At 42.8% G+C, this 19,202-nt stretch overlaps 1 protein-coding gene across 1 annotated transcript in view; it reads left to right on the top strand.

Annotated features, from left to right (window-relative positions):
- The first annotated feature begins 5,664 nt into the window (after nucleotides 1-5,664).
- Nucleotides 5,665-19,202, top strand: part of tnr (tenascin R (restrictin, janusin)) — a 62,087-nt gene continuing 48,549 nt past the window's right edge. The window contains exons 1-8 of the mRNA XM_076098562.1: nucleotides 5,665-5,769; nucleotides 7,428-7,650; nucleotides 7,797-7,897; nucleotides 8,479-8,641; nucleotides 9,485-9,961; nucleotides 17,423-17,542; nucleotides 17,674-17,817; nucleotides 18,959-19,074. Coding sequence (XP_075954677.1) covers nucleotides 5,686-5,769; nucleotides 7,428-7,650; nucleotides 7,797-7,897; nucleotides 8,479-8,641; nucleotides 9,485-9,961; nucleotides 17,423-17,542; nucleotides 17,674-17,817; nucleotides 18,959-19,074 — 1,428 coding nt within the window. The 5' untranslated portion in view covers nucleotides 5,665-5,685. The remainder of the gene's footprint in view (nucleotides 5,770-7,427; nucleotides 7,651-7,796; nucleotides 7,898-8,478; nucleotides 8,642-9,484; nucleotides 9,962-17,422; nucleotides 17,543-17,673; nucleotides 17,818-18,958; nucleotides 19,075-19,202) is intronic.

Here is a 19,202-nt window from a genome sequence, read left to right as displayed (position 1 = left end):
AGCACATGTAAGAGGTATGCCTCGAAGGATTGGATCCTCCTATCCACTAGTGTGTAGGTATACTTAATAAAGTGTTTACAGTGTGATTATAGAGGTCAAATAGCCCAACATATAATGTATAATGTAACTTTGATCCGCCTGCTCGGGGGCTTCCCCGAGAACTACAACCCTTCAAGGGCTTTTTTTTAATGTTTGCATTTGCAAGTTGAAAAATAAAAGACTCCTCTGAGGGTTAAAAAAAAACAAGACACAAGCACTTACCTCAACGATGCAGGAGTTTGTGTAACAACTGACTACATGGATTCTTGTTGGAGCAATTCTGTAGGGAATTTGGTGGCTCCAGCACAAGTCACAGTCCTTTAGTTTGTTCTTGTCTAGCTGCTGTGAAATGAATGTAGCTGCCTTCAAGTGCGGTTGGAAATGTCAAGGTCATGAAAACGCTCTGAAGGAAAACAGCGATTGTGAAATACAAAGTCTGCTCATGCTACAATTGGGGGGTTAAAAAACACGACAACACACAACGTTCAAAACTGAACAAGGCTAGCTAGCTGCAGATTCAGGTGGCGGGACGAGTCCAGGAATCAGGGATGAGGAGAAAGGCCGGGAAAGCGCAGTTTGTTCTTAGGTAGCCACAAGTGAGCGAAGGTAGATTCACTTCATGAATCCAACAACAATGGTCTGTAGCACCAGGCAATTTATTTCTCCTTTCTTTTGTTGTTTTTCTAAAAATGAGTAGACTGCGAAATACAGCAATATCACCCGTTCAAATGTCAAAATCAAAGGCAGAAATTCAACAAATGCAGGATTTTTCTTCCATTCACATTAAACTCAAACTGGATATTTGTGTCCTCATCTACAATGTGTTTCCATTTCCTCCTCCAGTATCGGATCCATTACATGGGGCATGCTTTGTGTTTAAGAGTGTGAGCACTAATGACTCCTCGTGTACCTTTGGGGGCCATTTGTGAAAGATCCGACACTATTGTAATGGTATTGGTGTGTAAATGTTTATTTTTCTCCCTGAGGAAAAAAGCCGAGTAGTTTAATATTGTCTTTCCAATAGCTAATGTTCCCAGCAAGATGTTTCTCTTAATATCTGTCATTGACTTTGTTCAGCCAGGATCTGTAGAGCTGCTGAGCATGCTGTTTCATAACTATATTTCAACAAAGGATAGCTTGAAGAATTCTACTTTAAAATGTCTTCACACTGTTTTAGAAATTAATTTATTACTTACACATTGTAAAGATCATTACCGGAATTAAGCTCAAGTCATTTAAATACATTTTCTCTTTTTTTCTCCTTCGTTATTCGGCTTCTTTAACATAAAGATCCAGATACACTTATTTGTCATTTAGCTCTTATCCAGCAGCACATCTGTATCCACAGCATGTCCCCAGACTCTGTTTGAAGTATACACACATGACAAAGATTGGATTACTATATCGGTGTCATTACACTGTGCATTTTTAAAACTCTATTCTCTTTTGATATCGACTCTCCTGCCCGTAAACCACTCTGGGATGAAAGAGAAAGATATTGTGAAAGATTCAAGACAAAATTATCAAACGCTCACCTCAGAGAGAAATGTAATCTAGCAAAGATGAAAAAAGTTACAGACAAGATCAAAGTGTTTTTTTTATTTTTTTAACATTCAACTTTCAAGCATGCTGATTTTTGTGGTTCATTTTACAGTCGGGGTATTTTGCAGAGTTGCCTTTTTCTGTATAGAAAGAATATTTTACCTTCTCCTCTGTGACGCTGCATTAAGTGTCCTGATGGTTTTTGTTATAATTGAAACAGGCAAGTTTCATTTCAGCCCCACAGGGGGTGAGCCCCTCCGATTTATCTCAGGAAAATACATAAAGTGACAGTATTGTTTCAGAGCATTCCCAGACAGAGTCTGTGAATAAGCGGCAACACAAATACACACACATGCACGCTCGGTTTCCCTGCAGCGTCCCCTTTTTTTGTACTTGCACGTTTAGGAAGCATCTCTAGTTTGAGAGGCTGATTACTGACGGATCTAATTACCATCAACGCAGGTGGAGGTATAACGAATAAATGCTAAAAAACACTTGATACATGACAGTGTGATTATGTGCTTCTGTGTGTGTATTTCCTCGTGCGGGTATGCCTGGAAATGCAGCAGTACTGTAGATTTGAAGGGGTAGGTATCGGTGCACTTGGTTTTGTGTGGGCTGCTGTGCCCGTGTGTTCTCTCTGCTGGGAAAAGAAAGCGAGTAAATGAAGCCAGGTTTTAGTGCCTGCAGCATGTTGATTCTCTTCACTCTGAATGAGCGGGTCTGTCCTTAATTGAGCCTCCGTGCGATGAAATGCTCGTGGGCATCAGCCTGCACCATGACCCGTTGACTAAAGTGTAACCCTGTGACTTTGAAACTCTTTCAAAGTTGTGTCATTGCCAGTGTAAAACTATGTATAGGGTTGTGTTAATGTGCTGTATGGGTCTATATTTGGTGGGCGTTTAAAAGCATTATGCCTTAAAGCAAGACTTCTCCTTTATCTGTAGTGAGATAAGAAGGTTGCATGATACTTTTATCTCACGATACATCTATTTTTACCTCTGTTTCTTTGTCGTAGAGAAGAAGCTTCAGAATATGGTATAAGCTGGTAGAACATAGAGCCTGTCTGAAATATCGGTAGCTCTTTTGAAGTCACAGCTGATTTATTTATGTCTTTATTCATTTAAATGTTTGTATTTATTTATTTTTCTTTCAAGGTTTTGTATTTTCCCTGTACCAAAACTCATTGGTCTTTTCTGACCAAAAGCCGACGCTTGTTAACCGACAAGATAGATGTCTTGCATGCATGGGTGCTGTGGTTGAAGTGCTAAGAAGCTGCCCAACTGTAACGATATCCTGTTCCATCGTTCACCGCCAGCTGCAGTGTGCATTGTGCAAAACAGGCAACTGAGTCCCCAGTTCACCCGTCTCAGAGAGAGTCAGCAGCCAGCCACGATGTTGCGTCAATGTCATGGACACATGCAGCCACTTTCCCAGTAGGTCTCCTATAGTTAAGCTGCGGCGTTGCATATACTCTTGTCAGGGCTTCCGCCAGTGTGTTTGTGCAAGCCCGGCGGCCCGTTTTGTGTGGCGATGAGTATGAAGTTAGCAGTAACGCTATAGCTTTAAATGTAGCAGTGCAGTTTGTGTACTGTTTATTTGTTGGAGAATAAATGCTACAACTCCTCTAGACCCAAACCAAGTTCTTGCTTGTCCCTGCTGATGGAAGTGAAGGCTTAGCACTGAAGCTAGCCACGCTAGACATCAGAAGCAGCTGCTGATTCGGATAAAAAGACTCGTGAGGCTTGACGTGAGAGTGCAACGGTTGGCGTGTGCACGTGTTGTTTGTTTTCAAGTTTGCTTTCAGCGAGCGGCTGTTCAGCTCTGAGGCTCACATCTTGGATGAGAGTGATGCTTATCGTGCATCTTACTTTGTAGTAGGCTGCCAGTGATTTTTTTTTCTCTCCTTTTATCATTAATATTCAAAGGAGGTGCGTTGTGTGATTATTTTTCTCTCATAGAGAGGCTCGTGTTCAGCCTCATGCCTACTGAAAGTTTGCGCTTATTAATGGAAACACAAAAACATTCTATTCTGTCTGAAAAACACAAGCGGTGAAAGATAATTATGTTTGTATTTATTCATTGATTTATTTTTTGCTTTTATAAATTTTCTTTACGTTTAATTTATGTTTCATTGGTTTTTCACACATTTGTACGATTGGATTTGTGCTCATTTAAAGACAGCGTAATAAAGAGCTGACTGACTGTAAAACAGTTATTTTTGTAATGAAGATTCAATTGTTTCCCTGGCACAGAAATAACAACAAAACCAAAATAAACAACAAAAATCTGCGATTGGCAAAATTGTTATTCCAAACATCGTATCGGCCTCCAATTTCACATCGTTTGATCCGGGAGCCGTTTTCCCATCATGCGTGTTTCAGGAAGTGAGCGAAACATCCGTGCAGTGCCATCTATCATCATCGCGTGTTTTCAGCCTGCATGGGAGCCGTCTACTGACGCTAGCCGAAGGGACGCGGCTCTGGCTAATAGCTGTGAACAAGACGGTTCCAGTTGGCTTTGTCCATCTCGCTCCTTCATCGTCGGCGTGCTTCTCATTTGTTTGGTGAACTCACCAGTTAAACGGCTCGTGTCGTGTCAGACAGCAGCACGCTTGAGGGGGAGAGTTTTTTTTTAAAAAGTCGAACATTTTCCATCTCTTTGGTTGGGAGTGTATTCTATCAAGGACAAAGTCATTGTTAAAAGCATTAGTGGCACCGTCTGAAGCGAGGCATGCTGTAGATTGTAACATATCAGCAGTTATCTTCCCCCTACGGGACTTTTATGATGTACTGTATGTGTCAACGCTCTTTATGCGAGTGGTCCCGATCACCACACACGTACACAACCTCGTACACAGAGGAGGTTCCACTTTGCCTTGATGTTCAGGTGGGTGCCAAAGATCTTGAAAGGGAAGTGTGACTGTGCGAACAGTGTGAGTATGCATGAATTTAAAAAAACAACAACAACAAACATTTTCATTTTCCCTCAATGAGACAAACTTAAAAGGACGCCTGACTCACACACACACACACACACACACACACACACACTGGGATTCTCCCCGTTTCTCATTTTATGTGCAGATGTTTCAACGTTTTCACCCTAAATGAGCAAAAAAGACGGCAGAGCCAGTTAGGTGTGATAAGAAGTCTTCCATCTGGCCCTCACAAGAGGCACCAGCTGAGAGCAGTAGCCTGCCTCACCAACATGAGATGCATTGTGCTGATGAAAGAGGCTCTCAAAGACAGACTACACAGGCTCATCCGCGAGATGTGTCCCCCCCCCAATCTGAACAGTCTTCTGCCCACGCACACACAGACGTGAACATGCTAAAACTCAAGGGAATCGTGCGTAAGTGTGCTGCTATGACAGGCTGACGCACCGACATATAATTGCTTTTCAGTCTTGTTTTCGTGCTTTCAAGACACAAGCTGTCGACACACTTTGCCAGGTAGATCTCTGCAGCTTGAGAGAGATGTTTGATTCGGTTGCCGTCGGTGACAAAACTCAATAAAGTCAAATAGCCACATTAAAGGCGAACGTCAGCTCGGCTTTATCTGTGCTGATGTGTGACTGTCGGCTTGAAGGATCCACATCAGTTTTTCCTCCGAGCGGCTGTGTCCCTGTTCTCACGTCCCCGTTCAATGCAGAGCGGATTACAGCGACGTCACTCAAAAGCATTTCTCTGCTGAAATCCATCCATCAACTCTCTCCCTGAGAAACATCTCTGTATTCCTCCCAAGTGGAAAGATGAAATGTTTGTGAAATACATCCAAAGGTTCTTAGCCACTTCCAAAATCCCTTGAGCAGTTTCTTCTTTTTTTTTTTCTTCTAAAGCCAATTATTTCACATCAGATCAAAGGCATTTATTTACCATTTAAAGAGGATAAGCTGATGGCAGTGGGCCTGAACACACACACACACACACACAAACACATATGTTTCCATTTTATCACACCTCACAACTACCACTGGGACAGTGTACATTATGTATTTTTAATGCAACACACACAACACCACTGACGGCTTTTTCTCTCCTCCCACCTTTTCTCATTCGTCCGCAGGTGTCGGTGCACAGGAGTGGTGAGGTTTCTTCCCAGCATGCCACTGGCACAGCAGCACCACAGGGCCACTGTGCCCACAGCAGTCTGGATCTTTGCTTTCTCTCTGTTTCTTGCTCTACAGGTAACAATTTGTTAGGTTAAAAAAATAACCCTGTCCATTTTCCCCCTGAGCTGCCCTGGGCTTTTTTTATTCCGCCATATAAATTATTTATTTTCAATCTACTATTTTTGGCAGCCATGTTAATCACTTGACTCTGGGCACAAATCCACACTGACCAGTTTGAGTATCAGAGAGAAGTGATGATTTGCAGTTCAGTGTTGTTTTCATGTGCATTGCTCCTACAAAGTACACCTTTTTTTTTTGTTATAAGGGAGCAAGCACAAAGTGGTACAATTGATCGTTCACTCAGCCCCACTTTCCGTATAGTTTCTGTGGCTACGTCTGTCAAGCTTTCCATTCTTGCATTGTTATGCACATATGCATTGTGCTGGGATAATGGTGGCAGATTAACCACTCCAAACTCTCAGTAAAGAATAGTTCCCGCTGTCAGACAGAGGTAGACGAGAGCAGGTTACTCGTTTCTAGACCGTCACTGTTGTCGGCTAAAATGTCGACGGCTGTAGTTACCCACCTACCTAAGCTAATTAAGCTAACTTTCCAACTGTGGTTTTAAATTATAGTCTTGTAAAAAGGTCTCTATGCACTTGAAGGCTATATACATACAATGCTTGAGACCAAAGCTGCACGGGCTAAGCAGAAATTCACCATCATAAGAGCCATGAAGACATGGAAATCTTCTTGGTATTAAAAGTATGATGAGAAAAAATGCAACATTACAAATTATTGTTATTATAGTTATTTTACTCGGCTGCTGACACACTTGTTGGGCTTTAACGATAAGGACTTCTCAGTGTTTTCTGGCGGATGCATCTAAAGCTAGAGAAAGATTGGATGTAGTTGCTGAAACTCGGACTGGACTGGTTTCCACACGGTGAGGAAATACTGCACCTGTAACCCCACAAACTACTGTTGTTCGCTAATGATGTGCCTCGGAAGTAATGCGTGGTTCGTAGGAAGCTACTTTAGCAGACCATGCTAACATTTGGGAAGATAAACGCACAGTTTAATCAATTCCCTACTTGTGTGTTTTAGCTGTAGAAAGGCCAAGAAAAGACAAACACCCTCTAAACTCTTTAAATGCGGAGCAGTGTTCAGACTACAGCGGAATGCAGATCTCTGTAAAATGTGGAGAAGTCCAAATCTTGACAGACCTGCTGTGCCAAGTTAGGGTTGCTAAGCTATATTAAAAAAAAAGAAATAGCTGTACAGTGAAAGGGTTTTGCGATTATCAGTTGCACACAGATAGTGCTGGTAATCATAACTACCTCTAAAGACATTATCAATCAAACATCTTTTTATTTTCTGCTTTTCATTCTTTCTCCCTTGAAATGTTACTCGCTTTATCCAATCTTAGAAATGATATGTGCTTTCTGCCAGATACAAAGAAAGCACAATCTTAAAAAAATACTGAACTGTCACCAGATCTTTTGAAAATGATCCAAAATTTGAATGTAAAAATGGTTTTGTCAGCCAACCGGTGAGAGAATCCGTCATATGCTGTGTATTAGTGTCATCTTGTTGTTGTTTTTTGTCCTCCCTGGGCTGTTATCTTCACTCATCATCTGCTGTAAACACAAGATATAAAGGACGAAAACAAAACCCTGAGTCCAAACCACGTGCAGTGTTTTTTTAGTTTCATATTGTCTCTCTCTCTCCAGGGCGTCGTTCATGCTGCTCCATCAGGAGACAACAAGCTGGTGCGTACCACCAGAGTGAGGCGACAGACCCCAGGGGGGGATCAGCCCCCCTCCGCTTCCTCAGCCAACGAGAGCCTGCGGGAGCAACCCGTGGTCTTTAACCACGTCTACAACATCAATGTACCCTTGGAGTCTCTGTGCTCCGTCGGCCTGGACGCCTCCGCACCACCTGCCCCAGGGGATGGTGAGGGCTTCTCATCGATCGAGTGTTTGGGTTTAAACTCGCTATAGTCGTCTCATGCCCTAGAGGCCCCTCTTGTTCTCACAGAGAGACACACAAGCGTGTTGTTTTTAGACACTTTTTAAGACCAATTCTTTTTTGATCCAAAGGTTCTCGTGCTGAGTTGGGGTCCAGACCTTCTGTGGAGGGACCAATGGATCCCAGTGGACCAACAGAATACATGGAGCAGACGCTGGATGCAGACAGCCATGTATGTGTTTTAGCAGTATTTTTGTTTAAATAGTAGTAAAGCGTAGAGAGTTACACAGTGATTCGGATGACACAAGGCTGAGGTGTGAAGAGACTTTTTGCGAGTGATTTAGGCAGACTGCCTCACGTTGCACAGAAACGACAACAAAGGCGTCATCTAAAGGACAACATCTGTTTCATCACACAGTCATTTTCATACTGATGTGTATGCTGATATGTTGCTTAGCTCAGAAATAATGAAAGCAAAACAAAAGAGCAGGATGTTTTTTGAGTGCTTAACCCCCGAGCACTGCTGACTCTAGAGGCTGTGGTCGTGAATTCAAGTCCATAACTATTGATGGACTGATAGTTACCAGTTTTCAAGATGGGGGGAAAAAGTTACAATATTAAAGATTAAAGAAGAGGTGGGTAATGTAATACGTTTCTACAGGCATGTGGATATTTTTCATTACACCATGAAAACTGACGCTGGCCTCAGTTCTCACTGCCACTTTGGCGATAAATTGCCCGATAAGTTTAATTATTGCCCCGAGGTGACAATATGCACATCTTAACCGAACTGTACTACTTCTTCCTCTTCAGGTGACATTCACTCACCGCATCAACATCCCAAAAGCTGCATGCGGCTGTCCGGCAACAATCACAATCCAGCAACTTGCCACCAGGGTGGAGATGCTGGAGAGAGAGGTGTCCCTGCTCAGAGCTCAGTGTGGGTCTGGATGCTGTGGGGAGAGCTCAGCCATGGGTGAGTGCTGTTAAACAGTGACAACAAAGTATGTGGATAAAGCTGGAGGATGTTGTTTTTCGTTTATATGAGCCATTTTACTGACAATATGTGCACACAAAAAACCTTCTGGTGTCAACCATTAGGCTTTTGAAAGGGAAAGATAGAAAAAGCTGCAAGGAATTCATGCAAAACAGACTCAGTCTCATATGCGGAAAAAGGAATAAAAAAAAAAACAGGTGTTATAAGTAAAAGATGGCGAAAAAAACTGTTTATACTGTGAATGAAGAGGAGACAGACTGAATGATAATGCTGGAGGGCGACTTTTTTTTTCCCCACATGCAGTCTCGGTCTAAAAGGTGTGGAGAAACCTTTTGCGACTGGTGAAAATTTTGTTCACTATTCAGGAGATGCCGCCATTATAATATGAGGGGAGGAGAATGGATAGAGTTATAGGCTATATTATGGTTAAAGGATCTGCTCTATTGACACCATCACCCCCATTCAAATATTTTCTGAAAATGCTCCATCTCTTCAGTGGGAATATGATTATCTGCAGCAGTCACGACGTGAATCAGAATGAGGATGAAATGATCTGCCGGAGAGGACGGTGGCTAGATGGAAATGCACAAAGCGAGACAGCTTTTCAATGATGTCTTGTCTCTCTGGTACTCAGGCCTAATGTGAACATGAAGAGGATTGGATGTGTTCATGTCTAAGTGTATATTAGAATCAAAGAAGCACACGTAATAATCCTCCAAAACCGAACTCTCCCTTTAGGTTTGATTGCATTGTCATGTTTTGAATCGAGCATCATTTCGTTACATGATAATGTATATATCGATTTAAATTATTTCAAACCAGGTCATTTGGACTTTGTCCCAGGCTGCGGTGGCCACGGCAGCTTCAGCTTTGACCTTTGCGGCTGCATCTGTGAGGAAGGTTGGGCCGGCAAAAACTGCTCGGAGCCTCGCTGCCCGGACGACTGCTCCGGCCAGGGCGTGTGCCTGGAAGGGGAGTGCGTGTGCGACCGGGACTTCGGGGGCGACAACTGCTCGGAGCCGCGGTGCCCCTCGGACTGCTCGGGTCGCGGGCTCTGTATTGACGGGGAGTGTGTGTGCGAGGAGTCCTTCACCGGCGAAGACTGCATGGTCGGGAGGTGTCTCAACGACTGCTCGGACCAGGGGCTGTGCGTCAACGGGACGTGCCAGTGCAGGCCCGGCTACGTGGGGGAGGACTGCTCGCTGGTCTACTGCGCCAACAACTGCAGCAAGAAGGGAGTCTGCAAGGAGGGATTCTGTGTCTGCCAGGATGGCTTTGCAGGAGATGACTGCAACTCTGGTAGGCTATTACTTTTTTTTTTTAACCTTTTGGTCAGTTTAATCCTCTTGACTGTTGTCAAGCACTAAAAGTAGTTTGTAAGACATTTGTGGTTGAATTCCCTGAAGCAGAAACTTGTTTCCTGTTACACTTGCTGTCAGTGTGGCCAGGATCAAGTAACTCAGAGCAGAAATCCAGCCGGAACACATTTCACAACGACACTCTGTGACCCTCAGACAGTTCAGCCTGAATGCTTGAGCAGGAACAGGTTCCTTTTGAAATTAAAAGCTGCGCCGTTAGATTGAGTGCCTGCATTACCGGGAGATATTGACTGTAATGTGGACACATTTTCTGTCCTTGAATCTTGAATCTTGAATCTCTGAGGTTTATTTGGGTGGTCACATTAAAAGCACACTTCAGATTAAAGTCTAGTGAGTTTCATTAGAACACACCACTCTCTGGCTGCTCTGTATGGTTCATTCTGAGTGGCGAGACCACCCGACATCAGCCAGCTGCCGGCCAAACAGCAGATTAGGCATTTAAATCAATCCACCAACTTTATTATATAGATTTTTGATTCTAATAAAATAGTTCTGATCAACAAGCTGCGATCTGCTTTGCACAACCGCTAGCCTCCACTTCAAAACAATGCGGGCATGATGATTGAGAAACGTCCCGGTCAGCTGAGAGGTTGTGTCCTGAGAGTCGTCTTCAGTGTTATTATTATAAAATATTAGCAAAATAGATGAAGAATTGCATTCATTTGCATGGACAGGGGACATCCTCATTATACAGGTAGCAGTCATAACTAATACAAAGGCTGGATTAGATACGGGACTAAAAACCTTGCTAAAATAACTCTGTTTATTCCCATTCAGTTAGAATGCATTTACTGTACGTCTCTAGTAAAACAATACTTAAAAAAATAAATCTTACAGTCAAGGTGTCAATAAATAAATAAAAGCTAACAAATAAGGTCAAATCATTGTTAATTACAAAGGTTCTGATCAGTCAGGAATATGCTGGTTTTAAATATGAATAGCTATTTACAGACTGTGTGGGCTACAACGCACTTGAAGTCTAATTCTCCTCTACAATAATCCTCTCCATGTTTACAATCGGGTAAGCAAACTCATTACCGTATGCAGTAATGAAGATCAGTGTAAATGACGGAAGAGCGGCATCACAATGTGCAGAGGCTTTACGCCCGAAATCATTCCCTTGCTGACTATGGTTACATGGTTATGTGATGTTACGCTGTTGCATTCTTCTTTATTACTATAAGTGTGCATTTCTTTGCACGATATATTACGGAAACAATAATCAATTTGGTTGGAGATACATTTTCTGAAGATTGACTTATTGATTAAGCAACTAATTAATCCGAACACTTTATACAATTTATAACAAATACAGTAGTGTGTGGGTATCGGCACTCATGTGCCATGGAGTGCTGAGAGTTTGCAAACAGATTACAGCGACAACAGGGGATTTCATTTATCGGCACACCTTCAATAAGAACACAGGAAGCAATTAATTCAACCGCCTAGTGTAGTGTTTAGATAGAAGGCAGACCTTCTTACCCATGCTGCTCCATGGCCACCTACAGAGCAGGTAGATGGATCTGATTTGCTCCATAGATTTATAAATGCAAAGCTTTGTCACTCTGTCACTGCTACAGCACTCAGGTGCACAGGTCTGAATGCTGAGCCCCATCGTTTGTAGCAGCCGTGCAGCCCTGAAAAACAAGCCCCTCTGTGCTTCAAATGCAGCCTGGCGGGGCACGTGACTTGCCGGGCATCAGAAGGTGTAACAGCCTTTGTCAAAAGTCACATTCATCCTGGGAGAGAGAGAGAGAGAGAGAGAGAGAGCTGCTACATTAGCTGCAGCTGAGACAGTTTTCTGAGTCGCGCTCGCCTTTTGTTCTCACCGAGCTCTTCACGCCAAAATATCAGATGCCGCTCTGCCGTTGGAGGCAGCTGTCAACAAAGTGAAGGATGAGGACAGACAGGAGAGCCGCCATCCCGTCAAATATCTGTACAAAGTGAGGGAGTCCGAATTGCTTATTTCTTTTGCAATTAGAGGCTAAACTAGCCAACGCTGGTAGGGGAGAGTTTGCTGAATACAAAACGAAGCAGTTCAATTACCAGAGACCTGTAGGGTGACAGGCTTAAGTGTTTCATGTTATCAAAAGCTGAAGAAAGAGGGATGTATTTTTGCTCCATTACGGTGGCCAATATTCCCCCGCTATGACAAATTACGGAGGCTGTTGAATTTAAATGGGATGTTCCAGGAGTATGGGTAGGATACAGTAAATCTTTACATAAAAAATGTATCCACCCACAAAGCAGAGATCAAGTAGAGCTGAAGAGTGGCATTTAATCTCGGCGGCAGAGGAATTCCACAATCACCTCCATGAGTCCTGATGCTACAGTTGAAAAGTGACGGTGACATTCTCACGTTGTTGACATCCTCTGAGTGTGGCAGTGGAGACAACTGACATTTAGTTGTGGCTCTCAGAGCTGTGTTGCAGCTTCAAAGTTCTGCAGTGTGTGTGTGTGTGTGTGTGTGTGTGTGTGTGTGTGTGTGTGGCGTATCAAAACTACAAAGAAGTTTGATGTCGTCTCTTATGCGTGTTTGTTTATTGTCCTTATTTTTATCGGACTATTCTGACGTATTGCATCAATCGATTTTGACAGAACAGCGTGGCTTCTTGTGTCTATCAGTGTCTATTATGAGCCAGATTAACTGTATTAACTGTATATAAATAGGGCTTTGACAGACATGTGACGGTCCACCTCGTCACACGCTCACAGAATCGCTTGAGCTGCTGGTGAAAGGCCACGCTATTTATCGGTGCCATTCACAGTCTGCCTCTTCAGCTTGAGGAACACACACTGTTATCGAGGTTTGACTAAAATGTTGAATGTAGATTGTGACAAAAGCCACTCGATATCCAGAAGCATTCTCCTGCACTGAATAGAAATTGATTCTCTTTTTTTCCCTCCCCTGTATGACAAAGGATCTTTGACGGTATGTATTTAACTAAACTAAAAGAAACACAGAGTTTTAGCTAAAGTCTAGTGTGTTCCCCATTTTTAGGATAAGAAACCAAATTTGCATTCATAGGAAACCCCACAGGTTTAGCTTAACGTCAGCTAATTTATGTTTCGCCAATAATTAAACGTTATAGCTGTTATATGTGGTGGGACTATTTGAATATACTTTACAGAAGCTGTGCACTAAGATTACAATAATACACATCAAGCATCCAGCAGTTTTTTATTCAAACACTATCCTTTAAACTTATCATAGCTCCCTTGTCATTCAAAACTACTTAATATGTAAACTGTATATTATGGCATATATGATAATTCCCATACTTATTTGTAGACCTCTTGTAGTATTTCTTCATGGTATCATTTCTTTTTTATTATTTTTATGCCTCTGCATCGCCGAGAAAGCTGTGGTCGGAGGCATTATGTTTCCGGCTTGTCCGTCCGTACATGTGTACGTCCGTCTGACCCATTCTCGTGAACACAACATTGAGGGAATTCCTTCAAACTTGGCTCAAACTTCCACTTGCACGTAAGGTTGAAGTGATTAGAAGTTGAACCTCACAGAACACGTTTTAGCCAAACTAAAATGACAATTTCACACATACAGTATGTTTTAATAGAATAAAAAGATGAAGTGATGATATTTTGGACAGACATGGATACAAACTGCAACATGACTGTCTTTGCTTCTTATTCTATCCTTGTTGGATATTACTTTAAGTCACCACAATTACCTGATTTCTCTTCTCATATCGAAATGCGTCCAAGCGTGTAGCCGGACTGGTAAATGCTGAATTATCAGAGACAGCTGGCTGCCAGCTTTGTGATACCTGTTATCCAGGATCACCAATGTTAAAATCCGTAAAACCAGGTAACCCTCTTTGTGATACCATGGTGTGGTTTGGTTTGTGTTAACCCAAACAAAACACAGATCAAGGAAAACAATCTCCTATCACAGTGGTCAATACCATGGGATTTATTTCAGCAACAGCAGGTTCAATCTTTGACCTCATTCAGGGGTGAAAAACTGATTCAAAATCTGTATTATTCAGATGTTTTCTACCAGACGCACATGCCAAAATATTGTACTTCACACTGGAAGTTTCAGTTTATAAGCAAATGAACTGGAGAATTCCATCACATGAAGTAGCCTGAAGGTAAGTTAGTCCTCTGATGTTTCACTGACCTCCGTTGTCAGCTGGAGTTGTACCTCCGTAAGGTTTTAATTCAGTACATACTGCTGTATAGGCCTATGATAACATACTGATTAGACCTAATAAGACTTAAAGACTACAGACAAGATCCGTGAATAACCTTCGGCAAGTTGCCCTTTTGAAGCAAACCTTTAGAAAGATACATGTTTGAGAAAGAGAAAAAGAACCTTCAGCACATGAATTAGTTTGCAAATAATACAACCTGTGTGTTTGTAACATCACATTTATGTCGAATCTTCATTTCTGCTACATGTATACACGTTCAGATTCACCATCCCGGCTGGTGATTCTTTGTTTTCATATTCTGAATTTGTTAAAACTGTTTCACGTCCTAAGACCCCCGTAGGCAGCCCGAGAACAAAATGAGCCTAAAGAGATCAAGTCAGGAACTGAGAACCGCTGCTGAAGTTGGACCCGGTCCCCCCCCCCCCCCCACAAAGGTCAGACACTCTGTCGATGGTTCTGCAGTTGAGAAATGTTGAACCACTCCCGGGCGACGATAGAGTAAACAAGACATTTGCATTCAAATGAACTGCTCCACGTTGATGACCTTTCCCGTAGCAACGACAAGGTGAGGTGCTCGATGCTTCTCCGTCTTTGCTGTACGCTCAGTAAAAAGCTCCTCTGACTAACTTTCCAGAGGAGTGCGGACTTGAGAGTCCGCCCTTCACTTTCTCTGTGAGTTAGTGCCTTTCAAGCAGCTCGTCTGTTCAGCCTCCTTGCATGACCTCATTCAATCACTCTTCTCTTATGCCGTGGATTATTGTTCCTTGATTTGATTTGTTATTCCCTCCATATATATACGTGACAAAGCCGAGGGTAATTGATGAAATGAATCTAGCTAATTGAATGCTGCAGAATTAGTCCCCGGTGCAGGTTCACTGTTTCGTAAATGAACGAACTAAGCGTGCAGCATGCGCCCCCATCTGTCGAGTGTGTGAGGAAGTAGACGAAACGGCTACCAGAGTGTCCGGAGGTTCGCCCGAGGAGAACTCAGTGCTGTAGATTCCTGCATCACAGGAGGGTGAGGGGTTGTTTATCACGCCATCAAACTCACTTTACTCCCCTCCCTGTCTCTCATTTACTGTTTCATCCTTATTCTCCCTCATTTAACCGTCTTTTTATGTTAGCCGCTCGCTCTCCTGAGGCTTTACTCGTCTGGTCTTTTTCCCTCCTGTCCTCTGTCTGTCTGTGAATCTGTCTCCAACTCAAACTGTTTGTACTTTCTGTCTTGTCTTCCCCCCCCCCCCCTCGTTGTTTTTGGCAGTGGGAGCTGTAAACACTCTTGTTTATGCCTCCTCATTTACATTCAACACCACCTCTCAGGCTTATGGCTTGACGATCTCCACTTCAGCCCGAGTGAATGACAGTGCGTCTCCCTCTCATGTCAGCACTGAGCCACACAATGCAGTTTTTCATATGGTCTGGTTTTAAAGATTACGGATGCAGAGGCGAGATGATGGCAAATGTAGCGAAGTTGTGTGCGTTGGCAATAGTTTTAAGTACTTTGGTTATGGTACTGATGGTACATTTACTCGACTTTCATTTCCTCTGAACGACACAATCATGCAGTGAAAGGAGGAACCTGCCTGACCGGCTAAAATAAGAGGCTCTCATAACTGAAATTTGGCTTTTTAATCTCCGGGTATATCCATCAGTGTTGCGGTCCATTTTCCATCCACACTGATAACGGCGTTAAAGTGGACTCTCCACAATTAATCCTTGTCACGGCCCCGCTGATCCCGGTGCTATGTAATGGAGAGCATGATTTCACACAAGGGCTAACTATCAGGTGCTGCAGTGGGAGAGGACTGCATGCCCGGGAGCCCGGGAGTTGGAGGGGCTGCTTGATATTGCAGCTGGTAACGGCGTGCATAAAAAATTGCCCGCTGGTGAATGTGCATGAGCAATTTTGTCAGTATTTTAAAGCGTTAACTGTCGACCACGGTCTGAAGAAATGGTTTGCTTCATACTTCAGCAGAAAGTTGAACTTAGAAGAAGTGGAGCGTTCAGGAACGTTCTTATTTCTATTATCTGTAGATGTTTTGGGATCTGCTTGTACTGAAAATGCATTCTGACGTGCTGATCACTCAGTTTGTTAGGCTTCACGTAAGGATGAGAACAAATTGAGGTTAAGTGAGTGAAGAATTCAGTCAGATTAAAAACTGGTTTGAGAAAAGTTGTTTTTTCTCAACAAAAAAATGTAGGGCTAGCAAACTACACCACTATCGTTTTAGATGGTTCGATTTCTCCTGCCAAACTCTCTGTTAGCAGTACAGGATCTTTTTTTAACTATGTGTTCACACTACCAGTGACAAAAGCAACAGAACAGCCAAGCGTGGCCAGCTGCATTGTTGTCGAGTTGCTGTACAAGTTTTGCTCAAACTCTCGTTGACGTAGTTATGTTGCTAATCAGCACTTGGAACTGACTAACAGCTTTTCTTTTAGACCAAAGGAAACGCCTTCAAGTTGAGACGGACTCACCATTCATTTCTAGCGTGTCAGTTTGCCATTGACTTCTATTGAAAATGACTTGTAGCCTGTTGCTGTGTCCCTCTTAGTGTGAACAGAGCATTAGTCGGGGAAGTGAACAACAGATCCAGGATTTGGTTAGAAAAGCTCATTTAATCAATAAAGCAACATTGAGACTGCTGGTCAACATTTTGAAACAAATACCCCCACAGTTCGAGTGGTTGCCTCTGAAGGATAGAGGCATACAACTACAACTCAGCGTGGTGCACATTTTACAACAACAAAGCCCCTGAGTATCTAAAAGACCACTTCCGTAGTGTTGGGGGAACTCCATTGCCAGCAGACTAGCGCTAGTGTTGCTGACTTTAGCTTGCTGACGTTCAATACCAACATGGGTATTTGGTCCTGTAGCTTCTGTTTAGCAGGAAATTGGAATGAGTTGCATATTCAAATGCCTGACATGTCTATGCAGATACGTATGTGTGATGTGGGCTGCTCTCTCTCACTGTGTCAAATAAACTAAACTAAAATGCCCCCCCCCCCCCCCCCCTACACTGAAATAATGAATTATGTGTGTGGAAAAACTTTGCCATAGAAATGTAATGGCTAACTGCAATCTTGTAACACATGCAATATACTAGAGAGTCTTTCAAAAGGTGATATAGTGGTTACATTGTATGAATATAATTGCAAAAACACACGTAAAAACATAATTTTGTGTTTTTTGGTCTCAACAGTGGCACCGGCCATGAATGTGAAGATACGAGGCGTGACTGATCGCACAGTTGACGTGGAGTGGGAGGGGTCTGTTGTGCTGACAGATTTCTTAGTGACCTACACACCGAGCAGCCCTGGAGGTATGTGCAGACGTGTGCTGGCCTTTCGAGGGCAGAGAAGATAGTGATTTAAGTTTCAGCTGATTCAAAATGTCTTAAAGCACACACAGTTTAAATGTACCAGTGTATCTTTTGACCTGTCTCTCTGTCAGGTGTGCAATTAGAGATAAGGATTCCAGGCAATACCACCACCTACACTATCTCAGGCCTGGAGGCAGGCATGGAGTACAACATCAACGTGTTCGCTGTCATTAACAACAGTATCAGCGTCCCTGCCAGCATCACCGTTTTGACCTGTAAGTGCAGTCCTGTCGCTTGTTTCGAAAATCTGTTCTCGTGGGAGCCCTGAAGCATATTCCACTGAGGCCATGTTTGGTTCCAACCGCATATTAATGTAATAACTCAAATGTGTGCTGTGTGCATGTATTCTCACACGGACACAGCCGCTCATGGGGATGCACACACACCCTGTCTCTCACCTTTTCTTTTTTTTTTTTGTGGTTAAATCTTCCCGAAGATGTTTCTCAGCGTCAATAGAGTGAGGATACCAGCTGCTCCTCTGTGCCAACTGGTTATGAAGCCCAATTGTAACACCTGCTTGATGTCACTCATACAAAAATACACGCACACAAATATGAACACCGTCTGAATGTGTACCTCCTGGCCCGTGTTGATGGCAGATCATTGGATCAGCTAGAAACACATACTATTCCATGCTTATCAGAGATATGAAAACACACCGATTAACTGATTAAAAGCCTATTTTCAATGAAATACAGAATATTATATCCACTCAACATCAGCTGGCTGCATACTATTGCCATTACTTCAGTCTTGGCTGGTTAAATGATCCCCCATTTCACAGATACGTGACTTTAATTTCAGTGATAGCAGAGTTTGGAGTTATAAAGTCAATTTAGGGCAATTAAGTTTGATGCAACCATTTTTCATACGTGATGTGATTTGTTGGGTTGTCTTTGCAAAACGTAATTATGAAATGTAGTATTTGATTATCTGGAAAGATTTATGAGGACACGGCTGCTTGTGAAAAAAAAAAAAAAGTAATTTTAGCATTTTGTTAAATATGAGTCATTTGTTTTAAACTAATGTTGCAGGGGTTTTATATATAACCATCATCAGTACTATGCCTGCTCTCAGCGGGCAGAAAATAACTGCTTGTTGATAAGTTTTTGGTCATCATTTTATACAAACAGCACATTTTTTTTTAGCAAAAACTGTCAATCCTAACATTTAGTGCAGCATCAGGGTGATCGAAACATAGTAAAATGAATAAAGACAGAGGGAAGAACAGAACAGAACAATAAATGTAAAAGAGAAAGGTTCAGCACTGGTCACCTTCAGCATGAGATGGAGGAGTGATTTATGGTCTGTGTGGGTCACTGAAGAACAATGATACGTCTCTTGCTACCTCTCCAGATCTCTCCAATCCGGATGGTTTAGTCTTCAAATACATCACGGAGACGTCAGTGGAGGTCCAGTGGTTACCCTTCTACTATTCCTTCGACGGATGGGAGATCAGCTTCATCCCCAAGGTAGAGTCGAGCTGTGTGGACACGCGGGCTAATTCACAACAAAACACATGGCGGGGGCCGCCTGCTATCAGCGGCCCAAATACATTCCTTGTGAATTTGCTCGTCAGTGTATGTGTTTGCTGTCCGTC

Source organism: Anarhichas minor, unplaced genomic scaffold, assembly GCF_050575085.1.
Source record: "Anarhichas minor isolate MPS153535 unplaced genomic scaffold, ASM5057508v1 ptg000024l, whole genome shotgun sequence".
Classification (NCBI taxonomy): domain Eukaryota; kingdom Metazoa; phylum Chordata; class Actinopteri; order Perciformes; family Anarhichadidae; genus Anarhichas; species Anarhichas minor.
This window is presented reverse-complemented; position numbering and strand designations above follow the sequence as displayed.